The sequence below is a fragment of the Primulina tabacum genome, chromosome 5 (assembly GCF_025594145.1).
Source record: "Primulina tabacum isolate GXHZ01 chromosome 5, ASM2559414v2, whole genome shotgun sequence".
NCBI classification, from domain to species: Eukaryota; Viridiplantae; Streptophyta; class Magnoliopsida; order Lamiales; family Gesneriaceae; genus Primulina; species Primulina tabacum.
The window spans coordinates 17,013,443-17,032,749 of NC_134554.1; the positions used below are offsets into that span (position 1 = coordinate 17,013,443).

General features: G+C 34.5%; 1 protein-coding gene and 1 pseudogene across 1 annotated transcript; both read right to left on the minus strand.

Moving 5' to 3' along the window:
* Nucleotides 1-616: 616 nt before the first annotated feature.
* On the minus strand, nucleotides 617-6,804 carry LOC142544195 (F-box protein At3g58530-like; annotated as a pseudogene).
* A 5,518-nt stretch (nucleotides 6,805-12,322) lies between these two features.
* LOC142544884 (putative protein kinase At2g41970) lies at nucleotides 12,323-15,072 on the minus strand. Its single transcript, XM_075651910.1, has 8 exons — nucleotides 14,931-15,072; nucleotides 14,456-14,659; nucleotides 14,035-14,288; nucleotides 13,815-13,941; nucleotides 13,471-13,744; nucleotides 13,003-13,135; nucleotides 12,810-12,896; nucleotides 12,323-12,723 (listed from the first exon to the last, which is right to left on the minus strand). The coding sequence occupies exons 2-8, from the start codon at nucleotides 14,565-14,567 to the stop codon at nucleotides 12,598-12,600; spliced, it is 1,113 nt and encodes a 370-aa protein (XP_075508025.1). The 5' UTR covers nucleotides 14,568-14,659; nucleotides 14,931-15,072; the 3' UTR covers nucleotides 12,323-12,597.
* Between the last annotated feature and the right edge of the window lie 4,235 nt (nucleotides 15,073-19,307).

Genomic DNA, 19,307 nt, shown 5'->3' on the forward strand with positions numbered 1-19,307 from the left:
ATGGGTTCCCTTGTAAAGGCATGTGAGTTAATGCTAATTGGAGAATTCTCTCTGTGATGTGGCAAACCAAATAATGATTGGATACTCGAGACATGGAGTGGATATATCTTTTAAAATATGTGATACGTATGATTCAATGGTCGGAGAAGAATAACACTATCCGGCTCAGTGCTTACTCTAACCTTGGGGACATAATTACATGCTATTACATGTAATCTAGGTGCGAGGAAACAATAATTGCTCCTTGTGTGTGGTCCCGTCTTGCCTGCATAAACTTATACCTCGTATGTCGTATCTTCTGCATGTGGTTGTGAATAAGAGGACGCATTTTTATTTTGACTTTTGGGGATAGAAATTGCATCTAGATTTACAATTTTGAAGACAAAGTTTTCCCATAAATTGAAATTCAGTTTTAGGTAACAGGTTGGAACTTTACACAGTGGGAACTGGAAAGGTTATTGTTTTGCGCTTGGGGCAAAATTCGGACCGATTAATTTAATGTTCCTTCTTCCTAGTTCAATTTTGGGATTACTTTCTGTGCACAAAAGACGGTACTCTCGGTTGATAGGTGTGCTAATTTTAAATTCGGTTGATTTTTTGTGCATATCATCATCACCAAACAACATAATAAAGTATTAAATAACTCGTAGCTCAATTGAGTGCTGACATATTGTCTTCTCATATAATTCAATCTCAGAGCAAAATGGTGACTTTCAAGCAAGAAATCATTGACAGCGGCGACAGTGACAACTTAGCTGTGGACTTTGAAGCACTTAATTTTAGGAAACAACTGGATCAACTCCTCGCGGCTTCGTCTCTGCGAGGAAATATATAGGCATATAAAGAACATTGTGAACTATTGTCACCATAACAGCACAAGTAGCCGCAATGTAATAATGAAAGACTACGTACCTTTATGCCGAGGCCGCCGTTGACATCAAGTGTTGTGATTATTTGAGCAACACCCTGAAAGGGCCTCCAAGCTCTTATCTGTCACCCCAACTATCCCAAACAAGCTGCAACGGCAACCACATGTATCCAAACTTTAATATGGACAGCAGATATGTAAGTGAGGAGAGGAAGAAGGAAGAGGGAGACAGCAGGAACGGTCACATCCCTTCTCTTTTCAATTTCTTTTTAACTCTTGATCTTTGACAATAAAATATTTTCGGTCCCGTTCCCTCCTTTTTTTTTTCTCCACTACTAGATATATCCTTTTATCTAAACTTTGATCGCAAAAATCTACTGAACGATAGTAAGTCAAGTAGTTCGATATGTGGTCCATTACTTGAGATATTTTCAGAATACATGTCTGCGCCTTCTGCTCTTATTTTCTTCCTTAGAATTATAATAAACTGTAAAAAGTACAAAAAAAGACACCTCTAAAGATACCCATGGTACTGACAAGAGTAGAACCTCTGTGAGCATGGTCGAGGATAAAAAGATAGGCAGAACCAAGAAATCAAGAATCAGCAGATCATGTGTTAATAGATAAAGCAGGAACCACTATAATGGGCAAGACTGATGCATTGCTTCGTTAACGAAAAACTCACCTTAAAAATTCAAGAAACGTGCATCCTTGGGCAATAGATATGACACCCTGATCAGTTATACACACGCACCTGTTTGTACAAAGTCAAGAATTCATCATGAGTCATCAGGTTTATTTCTTTTGCTCTAAAAAAGACAAAAGATAGGTTCTTACACTTCACATACCCACGTCAAATGAGAGAAATCAAGCTCTTGCAGTTAGCTATGCAAGAAAGTCCTTCATCAGACATATTCTGACATGCGCTATTAGAAGCATTTTTTTTAACATTCAATATTAGAATCTTTGACTACGGAAAAATTTGTGTCATAAATAACTATGCAGACTATATCATACCTGAGCGCCACAGAGGTCTAAAAAATGAAGATGCATTAAAAGTGAAATCTTCTTGTATGCCACCCCTGTAAAACTGTACAAAGGTAAGATACAGTCTCCAACCGATCCAAATTCTTACTGTGAACTCAGAAAATTGTAAGAGGAAGTATGTAAATTGTGTTCCTTTACCTTGAAAGGGCGTATAAATTTAAGCTCTGAAGAGAGGAGCAGTTGAGCAATATTGTTCGCAAACCTCCGTCAGTCAGCTTGGTGCATCTAAGTACACCGAATAGAGTGCATATAGTTAGCACTTTTGCATTGGTCCACAAACACAAAAATTACCAGCCATAGCGAAGGATGAGCAATGAGATTTCGATTAACCCGAGGGCTGACAAGCAAAAGGGAAATTAGGTCTCTCTGAGGAAGTCTGCTGCAGACAATCTTCATCACCGTTGGCACCGTTTCTCTGTTCCACACCTCCATCGTTGCAGTTTGATTGTCCACTTCCATTATTGGTTTCTTTTCTAAGTTCTGTTACCTTTTTAAACTGAAAACGCCACCCTTCTGTTGTTTACTGCGATTGATTCCAAGAGGATCACTCACTCTTGAGGCAGATTCATTTATGATTTTTTCACAAGAAAGCCCGGGAAGGGAAAGACGGACAACGCCTAAAGACAACTTCTATTCACATTCCGCTGTTTAAGACTCGGTATATTTTGTTTTCTTATGCTAATTTGCTCACGGATAAATTTCGCAGCGATAGATTCTTTTTTTTTTGGCAAGAAAAAATGATGATCGGATTATACAGTTTTTTTTATGAAGACGAAAGTTGCACCTGCCGAATAAAATCACGGCGAGCTTCCAGTAATATCTCATCGCCAAATATAATTTTCTTCAAACTCTTTGTTCATTCAAATATTTGTTTCATCTTCTGATCATTTAAATTTTCGAGAATTACGCTTGATCTTCATAATTATGAAACTTGATATTGTTACAGCTATCGTGTTTATTCTTAAAAACATATAATCTAAAGACATATAGTTACATAAGTTTTTCTGCCTATATATCATGCTTCAAATGATTGATTTTTTTATATGGTTTATCATGCTTCCATAAAATAAATTGAACAGTTTACTTCTTTGACCTGAGTGTCGTCGGGTTGTATCCACCAGATTTTACAGACTACTCCTCATAGTCTAACTATGTAGTTACAATATATAGTTCCTGACGTAGATTCCTTCAATAGTGAACTGATAATAGATATATAAATATATGTATATATATATATTAGTTGTATATTGAAAACGGTTTTTTAACATCGAAATGTTTCTTTATAATTATAATATTAATTACAATAATTTTATTTGGACATAATACGATTTTTTATGTGTTATTCATAAATTGTGCTCATTTTTATGCTCACAACTCAAATTAGACTCACCTGTTATATGTGAGAGAGATCAAAATTATACCTAGCTTATGCACATAGTTAATGTCGAGACATCAGAATTGAATGTGTTTGAAAACACAAATTGAAAAGCTGGCTGTTGACTTTTTGAATGCATCCAATAATTGATTAGAATTTGTCTACCTACTTCAGACGCTTGCAAATTTAAAATCCTTTTTGATTCTTGAAAAAAATATTTTTTATCTTCTTCTCTATAGCTGGCGCTACCTATTAAGTCCGATGCAATCTCAAACTCTTCAAATGTCTGTTTTATCTTTGTCGGAAAACTTTTGTTTTTATATGATCCATGAAAAAATTGTTTTTTTTATGTATTCCACCACTTGGACTCATCTATCTGTTATGCTTTCGGTTAGATCTTGGCCGAAAACCTTTCCCAAATTCTGGCTTTTTTGGTTTCGGTATTCTGAGCATATACTTTCTGATCATATTCCTACATAAACCATGTTATAGAATTTTCGGCGAGTATCTTTGCCCTCCAACAGCTGTCTATTCCGTAGAATATTTCTTTTTTTCTCAAATAGATCTTTTGCAAAACTTTTTGTTTTTCATGTCATAGTGTTTAAATAAAAAGATCCATTTACAGAATTATGATAAAAATTTAAATGGAAACTTGACTTTGTCCATCTCGATTAGACAGACCCATAGACTTCATGCTCTTCTGGTAGAGATGTCATTTTTAGTTATTGAAGCAACAAGGGGTGTTTATTTTATTGAAGAATCCTTGATAAATTTTTTAACATTCGCATATGTTTAGGCTTGTCAAATTGGGTCAGGCCCGTCGGGTCGGCCCGTCCCGCCATAAAATTGAGCGGGTTGGGTTGATAAAATAGCAGCCCGTTTGGAGGTGGGCCAAACGGGTTGAGCCCGTTTGGGTTGCGGGCCAAATGGGTTGAGCCCGTTTGGGTTGCCCGCCAAATTAGGGTAGAATTTTATATTTTTAAGTTTTATATAAAAATTCATATTTCTTCCTTATTTTTTCTCATGTGCCTAACTTCAATCACTCTGGTAAAATCTATATGCTTCTATTTTTTTTTGAAGATGTTATACTCTTCAGTCCCCTCCCTTTTTTTAATGTTTAACTCGAACTAATCCAGAATTATCAAAATAATATAGTAAATAAAGTAATTATCTGTATTATTGAAAACATAATATTACATGAGTTAATTTTTAGTACATGTGTACGATGAAATCTTGTGTGAATTAGAATAAACACTTTATTTTTTTTATGTATTATGTTGATTGTTGTATGCTTTCAATGTCTTATTTCAATGTTTTTAAGTTTTTTATGAAAATATTTGACTGAAATATATTTTTCTTCTATGTTTATTTTAATACTGTTTAGTATTTTTTTAAAAAAAAATAATAAGCGGGTTGGCCCGCCTAGCCCGCGGCCCAAGGTGGGTTGGGCTGGGTTGGCCATTTAGAGGCCCGCCAAAATGGCGGGCTGGCCCGCCCCGCCCCGCCTAATGGCGGGTTGCGGTGGGTTGCGGGCTGGCCCGTCCCGTCAGCCCGTTTTGACATGTATACATATGTCCTCATTAGCTTGTTAAAATGAAAGATTTCATGTGAGCCTTTTCAGGCTGGTTCTGGTGCTGTAGTGAAAAACTATAGCACTAAAATGTCTCTTCTGGACAAATAGTCGTTGTTTGTCCATATTTCATGAACAACTTCGTGGATCCACTTAGGTAATCCTAAAATTTTTGGGAAGTTGGATGATGTAGTATAAACTGAGGCAAGAGCCCCAAATTTATACCATGCATTGACCTTCTTTGGATATAAATTTGGTTTCATTCATACCCTATGATATTTTCATGCTACGTCAACCCGAGTTGTGGCTGAGTTAATGTCTATTCTTATTTTCAATTTCTCTCAGTTCTGTTGATATGCCTAAAATAGAGAAACAACATATTCATTAATACCAACTTTAGATTTACTCTTGTCTGTATGAGGTCTAAGGTTGATTTCTCACTGTTCAGTCCCCAAGATGAAGGGTTGACAAAAAGACTCGATATAAAGATCTGGAGTCTCAATTTTTGTTTTGATCGACTTGTATGGAGATGATCTCGACTTAACATTTGTGCTATGGGTATTTGAATCTGCTACTCCAGGTATATAGTCATGTATTCAAAAACTCTCCATTTGGAAATTAGTGGCTTCTCAATGCCTTGAAGGATATGTATTTGTATTACAGACCTTAGCTGAGAATAAGCCTGTAAACATCCTGTAATTCAATCAGAGACAATTTCTTAGTCTACCTGCAACTTCTGCATTTTGGGCAAGCTTGTTGAACGCGTTTTGAAACATTTCAAGGCGTTCTCTCAATTTCCTCTGAATTTTTATATAGGCATTGATATCAGCGTTGTCCATCTCTTGTTAAGAAATCTGCAAGAATATTTTCATGAGATTTAATTATCACAATATAAAAAATATAATTTTGACATAAAACTGGACACATTATTAATCTAGTTTTTCAGGTTTTAATTAAATTTTATTTTTTAAGAAAGCATTTACATGTGTGTTATCAATCTTTAAGGTAAATTTCTTTGCTAATAAAATAATGATCATTTGTACTGCATAAAATTCATTCTCGTTGATATGTTATCTTATGACTTATACTTTTGAGAATAGATCACTACAATACCTACATGGTTGTCCTCTTTCCGGTGTGAGCTTTGGTAAAATTGTTGTCCACCAATGATCATTGATATTTGTGTATAATAATATTGTAACGTCCCGAAAATCTGAAGGTCCACGAGAACCACATACATGCAAGTTATTAAATTTTTTTGGTATTTTATTAAATTGTTTTAAAACATTAAATGCATGTTTATTTCATTAATTTGTGTTTAATTATTTTTATGCATTTTATGCATAATTCATGCATGTTAGAATTTAATTAATGAAATTTTATAAGTTCATGCATTAGGGTTTCTAGGTGCATTTCACGCTCGAACGAGGATCGGAGATCGGAGTATTTTCAGAAAAATTATTTTATTAGATGATTAAATTTTTATTTATTAAAATAAGGTGTTTTTAAGGGTATTTTTCAAAAGGAAAATTTTATCGAGCATTTTTACTCGCAGGATTTTATTTTTAACAGAAAGCAAATTTTATTGAATCGAGGGACTTTCTGAGAGTTCGGCTAATATCTTCAAGATCTTTTCAACCCGAAATATTTTTGGGAGTGTGTTTGAATTTAACGGGTCAACTTTTAGGCTCATCGGACTTAAATATCCTTTTAAACCTTTAATTATCAAGGTTAGAGCCCATTAACCTTTTTAATTGCAACCTCATTAAGCCTAATTAAATCCCTTAACATCCTGTAACCCCCCACAGCTAATACACGTCCCTCTCCATTCAGATCCTCTCCCCATTCAGCATTCCCCACCCTCGGTTTCAGAGCTCCACAATTGAAGGCGTCGGTTTCTCTTGTTTTGCAAAAGAAAAGCTTCAACCGGATCTCCCTTTGCATTGTTCTTGTTCTTCAATCGTCAAGGCACGCATTGTATTATTTTTTCTGCATCATACACGTATTTTATATACTGTGGTAGGTGTTCTTGCATTCAAATTTTGATCTCCCATTGTACATGAAAGATTTTCAAATTACATGTAGGTTCCTTGCATTCTCGGTTGTGCTCACGTTTTCTACTGAATTTGTGTGTAAGGGGGCTGCTGTTTGGAATTATCAAAAGCTGTTGATGTCGAGAGGTAGGAGGAATAGTGCCTGGGGTCGAAGTTTGATAGATCTAAGTGTGGTTCTTGAGGGCTGTTCGGTGTAGGTGCATATTGAGGGGGTGGAAGTGGGTTCGATCTAAGTTAGAGAGGACTCGGCTGTGCATGGGCTCGAAACCAGCCATGTTTCAGTCCCTGTAAGGTCTGGTATGAGGTTGAGGGTGAGCCTTAGGTACATGGTCGATGGAGAAGCTCGGTCCGTGGAGACATAACTTGTTCGAGAGGTGGTGCGAGAGGAGCGGTCGGTTCCTACGGTTAGTTGTGCAGTAGCCTTTTTGTTTGGGTTTGGCATAGTTTAGAGAGGTTATTAAGAGCCTAATGGTGATTCTTAAGGGCTGGACATGTGGGAGTATAAGGGAGGACCGTGAGAGTGTAAGGGTAGGGGCCATGTGTAGTTTGATGATTGCACAAAGAGGTGGTGGCCGAGATTTTAATTTAGAACAATAGGCAGTGGCCGAAAGATTTTGGGTTTAAAGACATAATTTAAGTTCTAAATGTTTAAGAATGAAATGTTTAAGTTATGGTTCAAGTTAAGAAATTTTTGGTTAAGTTTGGAGTCGATCCAAGTTAAAAACGGGAACCCGGTCCAAGTTTTAAAAACGAATCGATTAGGTTGTAGTATGAGCTCGAGTTTACGTCTAAGAACGCTTATAAGAATGTTTTGGGACATTTTACGGATTTTGGTAAGGTTTGGGTCAATTTTAGAGGTCCATGGGTGAAATGATAATTTTTGGGTTCCAGGGGCAAAATGGTCATTTTGTACCGGGGGTGAGATTTTAGTCCTGGCAGCGCCCTGAGCACAAATTTATGACATTTTAAATGTTTATGCATCATGTTCATGATTTTTATGGAATTACGATAAATACGTTGCATGCTTGGTTTAAAGGAAAAGTTACGCATATGCATGTTTTTATTAAGTGATGAAAATGATGATATTTTTGAATGATGGAAATTGGTTGTGACTGACGATGTATATGTATACGATGACATGAGATATGATGAGCTGAGGCCCGGGCTCAGTGGGCGGGTAATGCTGTCGCTGATGTCCCCCGCCGCTGGGTACCACGGTTTTTATAGATGGATCCATCGAATAGAGCTGATACGAAAGTCACAACTAATGAACTGAATTCAATTAAAAGAAAATGTTTAAGTTTATAATGACACGATGAGCTGTCTTGACACGTATATGATGATATGAGATGACATGATTTGACACGACATGATTTTACACGACACGTTTACGAACATGATGATATGAGATGACATGCTTTGACACGATATGATTTTACACAACACGTTTACGTTATGATTTTTAAGTTCAAGAAATATATATTGAGTATGATATTTTTCACTGCTGTGTGCTATGTATATGTACTTGTTATTCCTGGTACAGGTGTGTTGAGTCCTTAGACTCACTAGGCGTGTGTGATGCAGGTGAGATTCATGATGAGGAGACTGGAGGTACCGAACTCTGAGTAGGCAGGCCTGGTGCGACGACACAACCCGAGGACCGCATGTTTTCCGCATTATAATTTATGAAATTGAAAGGAAATGAATATTTTTATACATGATGATTTTAAGATTTTTATTCGTTTATGTTTACGTATGATTTTAGATGAATTTAAGTTTTTTTTTTTTTTTTAAAAAAAATATTCCGCACTTTAAAAAAATGAGTAGATGTTTCAAATATATCATCTTCATCTTGAGAGATAATCATTTTTGAAATATTTTTACAAATCTCTTTTAGTTGAGTAAGTCATTTGTGTGTTCTTTTGTTCATATAAATATTGTCTCTTTTTTCAGTAATGGACTAAACACTTTCCTGTTTTTTGCTAGATTTTGAATAAACATCCCAACAAAATTAACAAATCCTAAAAAACTTTGAAGTCATTTCTTTTTTTTTTCCTCCATCCTTTTGGACATCTAAGTCTTCCTATTGTTGATAAACTCTTTGTTCTGGGTTGGACTTCTTGGACAGGGGTTTTCCACACCTGTTACTCGTTATTCTATCACCCTGAAAGGATAATCTTCTTGGCTCCAGTTTAAGACTTTGACTTCTTTGTAAATTCGATTTGTCTTGGATCTGGATATATGTTTTATGTATTAAAAGAAACTCGATTCTTTCTAGATAAATTAACTTAATAACTTTTTCAAATATTTTTGGTATTTCAATAAACTCATTTATAATAAAAATTTTGAATGATGTGTATTGGATAGATCATATAAAATTTGAGGTGATAGAATATGGTCTATTACCTTATTTCATCAGTCTTTTTTCTTTAAAGTTCTGATGCAATACCAAAGCTTTGAAGTTCCCTGAGATTGTTCCCAGTATTGAATCTTGAATGTTACACATTCGTTTATCTCATATAGCAATATCAATGGGTGAATCTATTCTTTTTTAAAAATTAGATTTTATCATAATATGGATTGCTCTGATATAAATCTAAGACATGGTTCGTGCTACTTCTATTTTGAGTTTTTGTAATTCCTCCTTAATTTATTCAGAAGGAATTAATTGTATCTCCATTCTATTTCACGTAATTTCTATTGGATTGTCATTTCTCATCTGGAAACTTTATAGATTAGATGATGATTTTTGTTTCTTATGCCAAGATTTCCTAAGAACTTTTCTACATGTCCTGCATAGAATCCTTGATACTTCTGTATGCTAGGATTTTCTCTCATGATATTTTGGACCATTATTGGATATGGTTGTCTGACTAAAAAAATCAGAAAATTCTTCTTGTGTTTCGTGTCGAAACATCTCGTCTTCAATCAGATTCTGATTTTTTCCTATCAGAATCTTCCTAACTCAAGAATTTTTCTACTTCATATATACTTTCGTATGAAGATATATCCTCAAACTGGTATACTTGAACAAGATTTTGGTCATAAACTGCTTCTTCAATATCCAGGGTAGGACCAAAGCATTTTATTCCTCTTTTTTCATTTTCTGGACATTTGGTCAATATGTTACATCTTGCTTCACTGTCCAGCAATTACAATCTTTAAAACTTTCGTTAGCTCGGGTGTCAGCTCTTCTCAAAGTTTTCTTCGTATGTGTTATTCCTGTGCTTCGAGATATGTTCGATGCTTAGAATGACATTCTACTTCTTGATGGTCCACTTCTTCGCTCATATTTATAAGATTTGTCCTGTTGTCTATACCATACCGTTCTTGGTTTCCAAAAACTTACTTCGCTTCTTCAACTTCTGACATAAAGATGAGATCTAAAGCTTTTCCTTTCTACCTTTGTGACTTACTTTCAATAATTGTTGGAAGATCATTTTCTTTACAACACAAATGAGTACGTTTATTAATACCCCTTAATCGTTTGTAACTCTTTTATAATATTGTCGTATGACACCATTCTGCTACTTTTCTTTTGAGAAAGAGGATCTTCATGTCAAAGTATCTGGATTGTCAGGGGCATATTCCCTAATTAGCATTTATCTCCATGGACTTGACACTTTGACAAAGAAAAGTTGCTTTGCTATTCGACCCCTGAATTCCATCTATATATAGTGAGTAACATAATATATTCATCAAATAAACAAATGTCATGTAATTCAAGAATATACAAAATTTGAGTGTATTCATTTTTCTTCTATGTGTCTTGACCATTGAAATAATATACCTCTATAAATTGTGCTTTAAATAAGTAGTCATTTTTTCGGCTATCTCATTGAGAGATTCTCCGGTTATGACTGACTCTTTGGTTTCTATCGAAGTCATGTCCCGTTCAATTTTCATTGATCCCATAAGATTCATTTCTAAAAGTTTAATAGGTCATTCTACGTTGAGATGAATTGTTCATGTTGCGATTCTCATATTCGATGTCTAACGATCTATGAGATTTTCTCTTTTTTGAAATCTAGTATATGAAGATTAAGCATAACTATATAAGGATATATAGGTTCTAAAAAGATTTTCCATAGGGTGTTTGGTGAAATGAAATTTGATTTCTCCTTAACCTGGTTCTCGTTGGGTGTGCTTCTCCACCAACATGGAAATCTGTTCGGGGTCATCTCATATTTGTATCATGAGATCTCAAACTTTTTCTTGTTGGTTCATGAGAAGATGACTAGGTTATTGTGGTTGTTCATCCTAGTTGTGTTCATCTTTAGATACATCTATGAGATTTGCAAAATATTATGCAAGGTCTTGAAGATCCTCTAGAACAATCCATTCTGAATTTATCATCATATTAATATCTTCTCTGAGACATTTTTAATTAGATCGATAATTTTTTCTTCGTCAGTTAAAGGTTTTGGCATCAGCTTGGTCATCTCTCTTTGATGTAATAAGGACTCCGTAACAAAGAATTGTAGTAACCTTCCTACCGAAGTCCTTTTACTGGAATTTGTTTCTTGTTCTAGAGTTTGGATTCTTGTTTGAATATTCTTTAATGCTACAAGAATTTCTTCTTGTTTTTCAAGGATTTTTTTCTATCTTTTGTGGTACATAAATAACATATTGTCCTAATTTTGTACCTTTTTTTATTTCTCTAAGATCTCCAGAGATTTTGTAGAAATCTGGTATTATTTCCAAGAACTTATTAGACGGAATCATAATTTTACCTTTGGATTTTGATAAGTTCCACTTTGTTTCTAATATCTAACAAATTACATTTTTTAGATTTTCTTGTTTTAAATATTTCAAAATATTGGAATAAATCATGTAAATAATTAATCTCGAACATGAGTTCAGATCCATATTATTTGAAAAAATTCTCCTCCTCAAACATTTAATTACTCGGTAAAAATAATTTAGTAGTTAATGCAATTCTTGCAAAACATACTAATAAGGTAAAAAACACTCGACAAATTTTGGATTATTCTATGTTACACTTGTATCATTTCTCTCCATCCAATGATGTAGTGAAATGTTGGCTCTTTGATCATCAACATATATGTCAATTTTCATAAAAATTTAAGGGACTCACATAATCTAATGATATTGGAATATGAAAAGAATAATATCAAATTCTATTATACAGGATACTAGTTCGAGAAAATATTTGTAAAATGAATCAAACTATTAGCCAAACTCTCAAGAATTGACATGTTGGTTTGTTTCACATCTTTTTTTTAATATGAGAAAGAAAATTACAACTTAAGATGTCGAACTCAAAATATCGTTTTGTTGGGACGGTTTTTGGGACCACTTAATTTTAAGTGGTCCCTCGATAACTAAGTACATTCATGAAATACTGTACATAAAATGAACTTTAAACTCAGCCAAACATGTTTAAATGGCAAAATCACATAACTGATTTAATTATTAAATCCAATATCAACAAAGATTTCAAGAAAAAGAAGTTTCCTACACCCCAATTTGAAATATTGGAAATTAGAAACTTTACCAACACACTAATCTAGACAGCAGGCATCACATATCGCAGCACACAGTATTATCGCAATAAATTAAATAATGCCAATGTTCTGAGGTTTGGTTCTTTCGACCAAGAAACAAGACTTGGTATTGCTCCGAGCTTGGGCCAATTCAAGATATCATACAAGCACAATTCTTATGAATTAGAATCAGGGCCAGCTGGTTTGGAGTTGAGAAGCGGCTGCAAAGCTTTGACGACGATAGTCATATTCGGCCGGAAGTCAGCTTCGTATTGCACACAAAGGGCTGCAACAGCTGCCATCTGATAAAAATCATAAAGATAAGAAATCAAAGAAGATTTCAGATCATAAATCTGTTTCTGATGTATGTAGTACACTAGAGTAAAACCTTTGCAATGGCCTTTGGTGGATAATCATTGTTTAGCTTGGGATCAACACATTGCTTCACTTTATCTTCACTAAGTCTTGGAGTAGCCTGAAGAAAATCAGATTAATAAGTTGTAGTTGTTATAAGATCGATTAGATTGTAAGAGACAAATTTTGTTTAGCTCCAAAAAAGGGGGAAAAAAGACAAACTGTACCCATGTAACGAGACTTTGTTGTCCTTTAGGCATTGTGTGGTCTACTGGTTTTCTCCCAGTCAGAAGTTCTAAGAGAACCACCCCAAAGCTATATACATCGCTTTTCTGAGTTATTTGTCCCGTCATGGCATACCTTTAGCATCATATTATATATCTTAAAACTTCAAGAAAATTCAGTCGTTTCTACTACGGATATTTAAAGATTTGTGACAGCATGAACAGTATACATCTATAGTATTCATGATGAAGGAACAATTCGGTGGTCACTTAACGAAATCTTTTTGGCTTTTCCTGAATTGATCACTCTTCCTATGAACATTAGTTCTTGTTTTCCAGTGATATCTTATTTAGATTCTTCACAACTAGAATTTCTCTTATAAACGAAGTTGTTCTTCAACCACTATTATGCATATAAAAAGCATGTGCTTGGGCTATGTATTAGTATGATATGATTCAGTATTAACTTACTCTGGAGCATGGTAGCCAAACGTTCCGAGGACTCGAGTTGAATGCAGTCGAGCGGCTGTATCTGATGACTGGTTTGTCAAGCAAAAATCAGCAATCTTGGCTACAAAATCATCAAAAAGAAGCACATTGCTGGATCTAACATCACGGTGGACAATTGAAGGCTGGCATTTCTCATGCAGATATTCGATGCCCCTTGCGGCTCCATAAGCAATCTTCACTCTCTGATTCCAGGTCAAAACTGGACCAGGTTCTGCCCCTTGCACCCCTTTCCGACCTGTAACGTAACAGGGCAACGGTTAAATTAATTCTTCATCAAAATCTAGAATAGACATACTTCGACTTACCATGTAAAACATCGTGTAAAGAACCCATTGTGGCATACTCGTATGCCAAGATTCGATTGTTTGCTTCAAGACAGTACCCAAGCAGCCCCGCGAAATGTTCGTTCTTGAGCCTTGAAACCAAGGATAACTGGATGCAACCGATTATTTTAGGCCAAAAATCACCATTGTTGCATCCAAGTGCAAAAGCAGGGAAAAAAATTGAAGTGCTATATTCAAATACCTGAGCTATAAAATCAGATTCGGGCTCTGGTGCTGAAGTGGTATCAAGCTTTTTGATTGCTGCTTGCTGCCCACTTCTTAACTTTGCGTAAAAAACTCGACCATACGAGCCCTCACCAATCAGCGATTTGGTTCCAAAATTGCCAGTCAATCTATTTAGTTCATCCAATGACAGTGCTGGAGTCTCAATAGGTAAAACTTTCTGAGGAGCTCCATTTCTTGCAGCAGAAATTTTTGGCTCTCCTCTCTCGCTACCTTAAAAAATGGAAGCAAAAACAACCGCTACAATGATCAATGATCACAGATTTTCAGAAGATAAGCATGATAAAATTTCATTTAAATCATTATATAAGAATAAGATTGCCGGTAATTCATCATGATATATAAACGAGAAGAGATTAAGAGAGCGTCAAAATGTATACCTCCAGTATTTGTGCCACCGGGATATGGATTTCCGGATTTAGGCGGGGCCGTATATTGGTTTGCCGGAGGACCACTGAAACTTTCTTCTTCTGCACCTCCACAGCACAACATCCTTCAATCTTGGAAGGCACAGCCACACAATTTTGGCCAAACCAAAGACTAGAATCCTTAATTAAAATTTTGCAACTGTCTGAGAATTTTTGCTGCAACAAGAAAATATATGAGATCATCATCAGATATTGTCCTATGCAGATTCAAATAAAAAATTGAAATTAAATAAACCCAATGGACATGGATTTATCAGAAAATAACAGATAATATATTGGTGCCTAAAAATGTTATATCAAAGACTTTCTTGAAAAAAGAATTAAAGCAAAAACAAATATGAATTAACATTCAGAAAATTCTACATGTAATTCAATTGAAGCCCGAGATCCCATAAATGTTCAAGAAATATGAAAACGAAAAACTTACAAAATAAACCAAATTCAGACTTTCAAGAATGAAGAAATGTCTCTGCTTTTTTCTTGAATCTTTTGTGTAGGATAAATTGAAGGCATATGGAAGCTTTGAATCCGATGTTAAGTGTCGCTGGAAACTCGCATGCAGAAGTCATTTTAACCGCTAATAACAACACCCAACCTACTACTTACGTGCATGCCTTAATATTGCACGTCTAATAAATAAATAAACTCATTCATTCAAAAATTCTGTAATATAATTTTATTCTACCCACAATCATTCACAATGATTCTTCAATAAAATTACCATGAATTACTCATTTTTCTTCTCTACGTTTATGCTTTAAGATTGTTCCATCGAATCAACTTGTTGGCGAATCTAAGAAATAATAAGCATATGGATTTCATATAATTATACTTCTTCGTTTTACGACAATTGTTAATGATAGAGTAGATGTCCATTGAGCCAAATTTGTGGTCTGAACTTTATTGACTCTTATGTAAAAATTATCCAATTATGACATTTAACTTTATTTTTATAACAATGCTGTATAGATAAAATCATTGAATATATAATAGGTATCATGAGCTCTGTCTCTCAACGAATATCATTATATCATATATTCTAAGCAGGTTCCTAGTAGAATCAACCGCCTAAAATAAGGATAAAGGTCGCTTGAGCTTGAGACTAGCATCTGTGATGTAACGTCATGTTTCATTGATAAGGGCATGAAGATGTTCATTCATACATATGAGTTATCATATGATTATGTACTAAACAACCTTTTTTCGGACTGTCCAAGTGGTTATCATTTATCGAGCGAAATAATCCGCGGTTATGCTTTTACACCATTAGTCATTTGATTCAGGACAACGTAGAGGCTCTACGTACTAACACGCACTTTGATCCGTTTACCCACTCCATTGAGGGTCATCAAGTGGTGAGGTTGGGTGTAGTTTCAAAATACGTAGGAGCAAATACATTGTACGTAGTCGGGGATTCACCGTTTACCTACGGGTGAAGATATCCTATGTGATCTGATGAGCTAATAGTGCAAGGAATCTCTGGCTAGAGTAAGACGTGCATTATGGAAATGTGTTTCCTCAGTTGCATATATCACGTCGCTGTTATTACTCAATATACATCACATCGTTATAAAATATTCAAATGCAACTCTCGATATACCAATAATTGCATATTCGACCAGGATATATGAGTTGAAGGGACGGTATTGTATGCTAGTCATAACTTAATTTTCTTGCAGATATTATCAATGATACCTAGGGGAACATTGGCCAAGCTACTAGACACTCTTACCATTATCCGATGGGTGCAATCAGACTTGAGTTCTGACATTCATGATCGAGAATTTGATGAAAAGAATGAGGCTAATTAGAGTAAGTTCGAATAAGAATAAATATTATTTTGAATTACAAAAAGTTTTGAACTCATGGCTAGCTGTATCTCTGAACCATTGAAAGTCACACAAGTATCGAATTCTGTGTTTTCGTTGAGATAGTCAAGTTCAAAGAGTTAAATTTGGCGATTGTATTTTGATGGAGATAAAAAAAAAAGCTTATAAAAGTTTATAAATCGATTCTGTATACTGAAATTTGTGGAAGTTAGCTTAACTGCTAATTAAGTGAGGAGAGTGAAATTGTCTATTTTGGTGAAAGAGTTCACAAAAGTGACAGCTGCCTGCCAAAAATGGATAAGTGATAATTTCGATCTTCGAAATTTTCATTTTTCATTATATGAACAAGATTTATACCATCGGTTTATCATGAGTTTACAATTATTTATTTATTAAATTTATAATTCACTAATTAAATAATAACGTTAGTAGTGATGACTATTAGATGTACAAGATTCTCATTGAATATTATATAGGGGTCTAGAATTAAGTAAAAAAATTAAATCATGATTATTTAATTTTCCATATATGTCTATACATGTAAACATTATTTAATTTTCCATATATGCTTTATCAAGAGTTGACTTTACATGATATATTAAATATGGGAATTTTAATTAATTAAAATAGAGAATGACTCCTTATGTGATAAGGAATAAAAGTCTATAAATATTTCATTGAGTACCATATGAAATAATATAAGTTTTGCACGCAACTTTGTTCACCAAATTTTTTCTCTCTCACCTCCCACACAAAAAATTTCGGTGATATCTAAAAATCCAGTCTCAAAGAAAAATTGTTTGAGATCTCTAGTATGATCTAAACAATGAATTCAATATCTGATACGGTGGGTTACATTCATAAAAAAAAGTGATTAAATTAGTTAATTATCTTTTTGACTAAAATTTATAAGAAATTAAAAGATGCTAGAAATATGAGATATTTTAGATAGCCTTTATTTATTGAGAAAGTCTTATTACAATTAGCAATTTTTGACCTATCCTACGGCGGCATTTAATTGTGGTGATTATAATTTTTTAAGACTTCAAGTAAAATGTTTTGTGTATTATCATGTGCTTTTATGCATTCTATATACTTTGTCTTTAAATTATTTTGTGATATTTATGCAACTGCACATTGAAAATATTTATCACTTTTTCAGAAAATATGTCAAATCACATTCTTCTTCTTCTTGCATCGCAAGTTTTGACTGGTAAAAATTTTTCTAAATGGAAAAGCAACATGAATATCCTCTTGATCAATGAAAGTTACCATTTTGTCCTCAAGGAGGATTGTCCTCCAGTGCCTCCAGCTAGTGCTTCAAGGACTGTGTCACAAGCATATAACAATTAGATTGTTGCAAACAACAGTGCACGTTTCTACCTGTTAGCGGCAATGAATGAAGTGCTTTGAGCTAAGCATGAAGCCTTTGAGATTGCTAAAGAGATTATGGAATCTCTACAACAAATGTTTGGACGTCCATCTGAACAAGCACGCTATGAAGCTGTGAAAGCAGTTATGAACTGCAAGATGAAGAACGGGTTTTCAGTTCGTGAGCATGTGTTGAAAATGATTAATCATTTCAATGAGCTGATATCAATGGTGCGAACATTGATGAAAAAACTCAAGTTGGCATGATCCTAGAGACACTTTCTCATGCTTTTCTCCAATTTAGGACAAACTATGTTATGAATCATAGGGCATGTAATATGACAGAACTCTTAAATGAGCTGCAAAGTTATGAATCTTTGATAGATGATAACAATGGCAAGGAAAATGTTGCCGAAGCTAATGTGGTTGTCGGAAAGGCTTCTTCTTCTAAGAATAAAAAGAAGAAAAATGTAGGAAAGTTTAAGGGCAAGAAAAAGATTCAAAAGAAGAATTGGAAGGGTGCTGAACCCAAACCAAAGGGAAAATGTTTCCATTGCAACGTGGATGACCATTGGAAAAGGAACTGTAAGAAGTACCTTGATGAGCTGAAACAAAAGAAGAAACAAGGTAAATTAGATTTACTAGTCATGAAAACATGCTTTGTTGAGAATGATTTCTCAAGCTGGATAATTGATTCAGGAGCGTCTAACCATGTTTTTGTTTCTTTGCAGATGCTAGAGTCGTCCAGGGATCTTGATGAGGGAGCTTTCATGATGAGAGTAGGCAATGGGGAAAGATTATCAGTGACGGCAGTTGGGACAGTGCGACTGTCATTTAAGAATAATAAATATTTGATTTTGAACAATGAATATTTTATTCCTGGTTTCCAACGCAATTGGTTTTCAGTTTCGAAGTTGCATGAACAATTTTTTTATGTTTCTTTTGATATTGATTATGTTTCAATTAATAAGAATGGTATGAATATTTGTTTTGATTATTTTGAGAATGATCTAGTTTTTATTAAGCCAATTTCACATAATTTACTTCAAACTGAAATGTTTAAAGTCATTGAACCAACCCCTAAGAGAAGAAAAATTTCCGATGAAAATAATGATACATATTTGTGGCATTTAAGGCTTGGTCATATCAATGTAGAAAGGATAGAAAGACTAGTAAAGGATGGTCCTTTGAAAGTGTTAAAACTTAGTACTCTATCAGTCTGTGAATCCTGTCTTGAAGAAAAGATTACCAAAAGACAATTTTTGGCAAAAGGGAAAAAGCTAAAACACCTCTAGATATTATACATTCTGATGTATGTGGACCTTTGAATGTCAAAGCAAGAGGAGGTTATGAATATTTCATCACTTTCATTGATATGACTATTCAAGATACGGATATGCATATTTAATGCAAAGAAAGTCCGAAACTTTTGAAAAGTTCAAACAATTCCGTGGTGAAGTAGAAAATCAACTCGGCAAATCAATCAAGACACTTCGATCAGATCGAGGAGGAGAATACATGGATTATGAATTCAAGAACCATTTGATTGAAAATGGAATATTGTCACAGCTCACGGCACCTGGAACACCACAATAAAATGGTGT

Coding starts and splice junctions, on each gene's coding strand:
- LOC142544884 (XM_075651910.1), bottom strand. CDS start 14,567: ATGTTGTGCTGTGGAGGTGCAGAAGAAGAAAGTTTCAGTGGTCCTCCG. Junction 14,289..14,455: donor CGGTGGCACAAATACTGGAG/GTATACATTTTG, acceptor CCATTTTTTAAG/GTAGCGAGAGAGGAGAGCCA. Junction 13,942..14,034: donor AATCTGATTTTATAGCTCAG/GTATTTGAATAT, acceptor GGTTGCATCCAG/TTATCCTTGGTTTCAAGGCT.